The 5,000-nt window shown below is 42.5% G+C and overlaps 2 protein-coding genes across 6 annotated transcripts in view; one reads left to right on the top strand and one right to left on the bottom strand.

Annotated features, from left to right (window-relative positions):
- Positions 1 to 3,050, top strand: part of LOC122262234 (uncharacterized) — a 3,230-nt gene extending 180 nt beyond the window's left edge. Inside the window, exons 2-5 of the mRNA XM_043030198.2 lie at positions 414 to 526; positions 807 to 911; positions 1,227 to 1,459; positions 1,629 to 3,050. Coding sequence (XP_042886132.2) covers positions 443 to 526; positions 807 to 911; positions 1,227 to 1,459; positions 1,629 to 2,109 — 903 coding nt within the window. The 5' untranslated portion in view covers positions 414 to 442 and the 3' untranslated portion in view covers positions 2,110 to 3,050. The remainder of the gene's footprint in view (positions 1 to 413; positions 527 to 806; positions 912 to 1,226; positions 1,460 to 1,628) is intronic.
- LOC122262238 (uncharacterized) overlaps positions 1 to 5,000 on the bottom strand; it is a 21,434-nt gene that overhangs the window by 14,606 nt on the left and 1,828 nt on the right. For 3 of the 5 annotated variants that reach the window (XM_043030202.2, XM_043030203.2, XM_086545161.1), the window contains exons 3-5: positions 4,508 to 4,633; positions 4,090 to 4,325; positions 3,426 to 3,925 (exon numbers count right to left, since the gene is read on the bottom strand). The exons of 1 other annotated variant lie outside the window; for it this stretch is intronic. In XM_043030202.2, coding sequence (XP_042886136.2) covers positions 3,475 to 3,925; positions 4,090 to 4,325; positions 4,508 to 4,633 — 813 coding nt within the window. In that variant the 3' untranslated portion in view covers positions 3,426 to 3,474. Of the gene's footprint in view, positions 1 to 3,425; positions 3,926 to 4,089; positions 4,326 to 4,507; positions 4,634 to 5,000 lie in introns of those variants that run through there. One more of the 5 variants, XM_086545162.1, reaches the window with a different exon arrangement.

Raw genomic sequence — 5,000 nt, 5'->3', positions numbered from 1 at the left:
CTTCATTTTACTAACGCTTACGTTAGCCAAGAGTGTATAGAAAAATACATTAAGTCGTTATAACGATTGTAAAAGTAATGATTACTATCACTTGTTCGTATTATGGGTGACAGATAGATATAATTGCTAATCTAATCACAGACATTTCACATTAGGCACACATTGCAACTCCCGATATTACCAGTGGTGATGAGTGTACAAAAATCGTATCGTAAGAATTGCAAAGTCATTCCAATAGTTGGAAGAATAATTATCACCATGACTTGACATTAAGAGTGAAAGATATAACAGAGATAATCTAATAAGACACGTTTCACAGAAGGCAGCCAATAACGCCCCCCCCCCCTCCCCCATAACCGAGGAATGTATCCAAAAGAGACTAATTTACCCACAATATGTTTCCGTTCCTTTAGCTGAACAAGAGGATTCGCCCGGTCTTAGGATGGAAGAACCATTTACAGTCGTAAGCGAGGGACTGGTCGACCTTGCTGAGAGGATTAAGGGTGATCTCCCAGTCAGCGGGGCAGTAAGTGATCTAGGTTCTGCTCGTGGATTCATGTTTATGTTTTCAACTTTTCAACTACACATATACATTGCTGTAAAGGGTAACTTAATATTTATTGATTTATTTCTGGTCATGTGTGTTTATATTAACGTTTTTAAGCTACATGATGATGCGAAAACTCCATTAGTTTTTATTAATTTACTTGTGTTCATCTATATATTTTCCTTTTTATGATAGTCACGCACACTCAGTGAATTCAGACCAGAAACACATCACGATGACAACATCTGATTCCTTCCAGATATATAATATGCTGTTGTTTCACGCCCATGGTCATAGTTGTGCCTACACTTTCTACATACTCGAGGAACATCCACACGCCCATGTCATCATGTGGCGTGACAAAGTGAGTTAAAAGAAGAAATAAACTTGAAAAAACTCATTCCTGTGATTTTTTTCAAGAAATAAACAATATATATATATATATATATATATATATATATATAATTCTTATAGGTTCAGGGAATTTCAGAAGAGTATGGTAAATACCCATGTACAGTGCATTTAGCATCGTCTTAATCTTTGAAGATGAGTGAAAAAGTGAGGCCAAACACTTCAGCATTTATATCTGATTTTTGAGTTCGTGTGTCAGTCCATAAAACCACAGACATATATTTTCTACTGATATGACACTTGCACTACACTTTCTCACTCCCAACAGGAGGGAACGGAGCTCGGATTTCACTGTCAAGAGAGCGAGGTAGAGCTCCTGAAGTCGGCCTTGAAGCAGTCGCTCTTGTTCTCTTGGCAAGGGTCGTTCGAAATTGCTTTCGTCCCGACCTACCTGATCGCCGCAATCCATGAGGTTGCCAAGCACAAGACCGGATGTTACCTAACAGAAACAAAATGCCATGTACTTGGTTATAAGCCTCCTCAAGACGACGCACCTCTCAGGTAGACAGAGTACGGATTTGATAGAATTACCAATTGCATAACACCCAGCTAACTAATAGGCTATACGAGGACGCGGAAAAACTCTGTGCCACTAAGTCATTGCATTCCTTTCCTTTATGGTATTCCTACACTTAGCCTTTTTTCCTCGCCTCGACATCTTCCTCCCCAGATGCAGAGCGGGCCTGCGCGTGTTTCGTCTGGGAAGAGCGGGCGTCCGCCGAATGCTTGACAGAAGCAAGTTCGACAAGCACAGGCCTCTCGACGCCACGGTTCGCCTCGCCCAAAGCGTCGCTTCGGCAGGCGTGTACGAGTGCCCGGACGCGCAATCTGACGAGGTTATCGATCCGGAAAACCTACCCGTCGGGGGGGAAGAAGACACACCCCTCGCGTGGATCGGAACCATATTCTACGGAGGTCTTGCAATGCTCATGACGGAGGAGGAGCATCGCGGGCGTGGGTTAGGAAGCCTCGTGACTCAGGTCGCCGCCCAAATGCAGGACGCCCAAGGATACGTCCCGCACGTCTATGTGGAAATCGAGAACGCTGTGTCTCTTGGAATGTTTAGCAAGTTAAGCGGCTGGAGCATGACGCATAAAGTGTCCTGGATGCACACGCCCTTTGTCCAGCCCGGGAGCGCACTCGACACGTAAGACCAGCTGGTGGGGGCAGGATGTTCAAATTGCTATAGGGACTTTGTGCAGTGTAACCGTGTTTTCCGAAGTAAAATATAAAGCACTTCTGATAGAAAAAAAAAAATCTTACAATGCATCTAACTCTCCTCTTACAAAACGGCACATAAGGTTACCCTGGATTTACGCTCCAAACCTTCTTATACAATCCCAAGCAGGTAAATATTACATGCGGTCCGAAATGCCACGCTGACATTATTTCTCAACCCTAGACCGAAACCTGTTGGTTGCAGAACTTCCCACGTTATTCTGGCTTAAATTATCTGATTATATTATAGCTATATTGCTTTTCACTGCTCTCTCTCTCTCTCTCTCTCTCACTCTCTCTCTTTCTCTCTCACTCTCTCTCTCTCTCTCTCTCTCTCTCAATCTGTCTGTTTATGTCTATTTATCTATCTATACACAAAATAAGTTGATCGAAAAGTCGATTTTTCTGATACGGCATCAACAGAGTAGTGTTGCCATTTTAAATTAAGTGAGATCGATATCTAAATCAATTGAACGTTACACTGAACAATGACCTACACTCAAATTTATTCATGTAATGATAATTATGATCATTATACTTTCTTAGACAATGGCGCTTTATTAACTGGTAACAAATGCTACTAGTACACTGAAATCACCGGATGATATTGGATATTGGATAAGCAGATTCTGCCGTCAGACATTCATAACGTAGCAATTTCTATAAATGTACTGGAATACTCTCCACAAGCCCTGTGTGAGAGAGAAGGCAGACATAGTAACTGAGTGAAGCGGCCACATCTCTCGCGCGCTTGGCACCTTCAGCATCAATCCGTACTGCCGGTTTACACGACGACGACCTTGGTTAACTTGTCTCCCTTTTCGTTTCGTCAGCTGACTTGATATGCCCAGTGAGGAACACTCACACACACACACACACAGATATATATATATATATATATATATATATATATATATGCATACATATATATATATATATATATATATATATATATATATATATATATACTTACATACATATATACATAAGTATACATATATTTATCTAAGGAAAAGATAACTAGTGGTAGATCTTCAGGCTGTTTAATAACACTTTTCTCCTCCTGGAGGCTGGAGTCCAGCTACAACGCTCAGAAGGTCCGTATTCGGATCGCAGGCCGCCAGTTGAGTAGCCCTGCCACATACTACCGACATGCATACGCACAGTCGCACATACTCAGTTTAATTATGCATTTCCATGAACACATATACATATGCGCCACCCTAAGAAAGGTACTCACAAGCACGTATGATATTTTTATCTTTATTAACGTCTTGGGTGCTCATACATGCCAAGCATTACTCTCGGTGCATGAAATAGACACCATGAATCTCCTGCCAGCCGGGGAGAGTCTTGAACATCTTGACGGAAGGAACATTCTTGGCCTCGGCGTGGGCGTGGGGAACGTAGCCCTGGGCGACCAGCATCCTGGCTGCCACTTGAGTCACCAGCTTGGCCAGTCCACGCCCTCGGTGCCTCTCCTCCGTCATGAGAATGGCCAAGCCACCGTAGAACGAGGTCGTGATCCATGCTAAGGGCGTCTCCTCTTCTGGGCCGAAGGGAAGGACTGCCACGTCGACGACGGTCTCTGATTCGACGCTCGCATCCTCGTACACGCCAGCCGAAGGCGCGTTCCTGACGAGGTGCATCATTTCGTCGAAGTTCTTCTGCTTGTCGAACTTACTCGTGTCCAGCATGTGGCGGACTCCCTTCCTCCCGAGGCGGTACACTTGCAGGCCGGCGCTGCACCTGTAAAGTATGGAAACTTCTTAATCAGGATGTTACAATATGCAATAATAATATCATAACAACATGAATGTACATTTTATATCGTTGAAGTCTCATTAAAGACCTCATACTAACAGCAAAACCTCTGCCAGTATGACCTTTGTCAAAAGAAGAGTTTCTTTTACCTAACGGGCTCCTCTTGACGGGGTTGATAGGCGAAGGTGCAGCATCGGACAGCATCGAGTTCCTGACCTGCCCTGACCCTTGCTACTTCCTGTACAGCACTTTTCATATACTCAGGGACGTGGTAAACACACAGTCGTCCTTCCCAGTTGATCAAATGTGTCTGCTTCAGAGCCGCCTTCAGCAAAACAACTTCCTCTTTGCGACAGTGAAGGGCAAGCCAAGTATCAGAAGCTTTCTAGAGAAGCAAAAGCCATGTTACACTTTTTGACAACCATTAACAAACATATACCCCTTACATTCACATCACGATATTTCTGCTTACAATGAGAGGGAAGGTGGAACATAGTAACTGATTGAATCGGCCGAATAATATCGAAATTTCAAAAAGATATTCTTATAACCAATTAAAGTGTTTACCTGAGAGTCTTCATCCCTTAATGAGTGGCACCACATGGCAACGTGAGAATCTGGTGCCGCCTTCAGAGTGTAGAAGGTGTAAGCGCGAGCATGGCCACGGGCGTGAAGGAGCAAACTGTTGTAAAACTAAAGTAATGAATGAACATTACTCTTGCTTTAGTATAAGAAACCCTCGTGCACCAAAGACGTTCACTGATAAATATAAATTGTATATAATTGAATAAACATGCTTCGTATTTTGTTTTCTTTATTTAAAAAATGAGGGTCTATCTTTCAATAAATATGTTATGAGATCATTGTTTTTTTCTGTCATTGTATCATCGCAGTAGAATATTTTGCTAGTCATTACTCTCACTCTCTTTTACTTAAAGATAAACATCATGTGAGTGAAAATCGAGAGATGACAACCACCACGTGTTATATCACTTTTTGAATTAATCTTCATAGATATGTCATTTATTGCTTTATCTAAAAGACGATAACGGATGTTAAG

The sequence above is a fragment of the Penaeus japonicus genome, unplaced genomic scaffold, assembly GCF_977035675.1.
Source record: "Penaeus japonicus unplaced genomic scaffold, GWHDUDI00000001_assembly GWHDUDI00000016, whole genome shotgun sequence".
NCBI lineage: Eukaryota > Metazoa > Arthropoda > Malacostraca > Decapoda > Penaeidae > Penaeus > Penaeus japonicus.
Note: the sequence above shows the minus strand (reverse complement) of the source record. Positions and strands in the feature narration are given on the sequence as shown.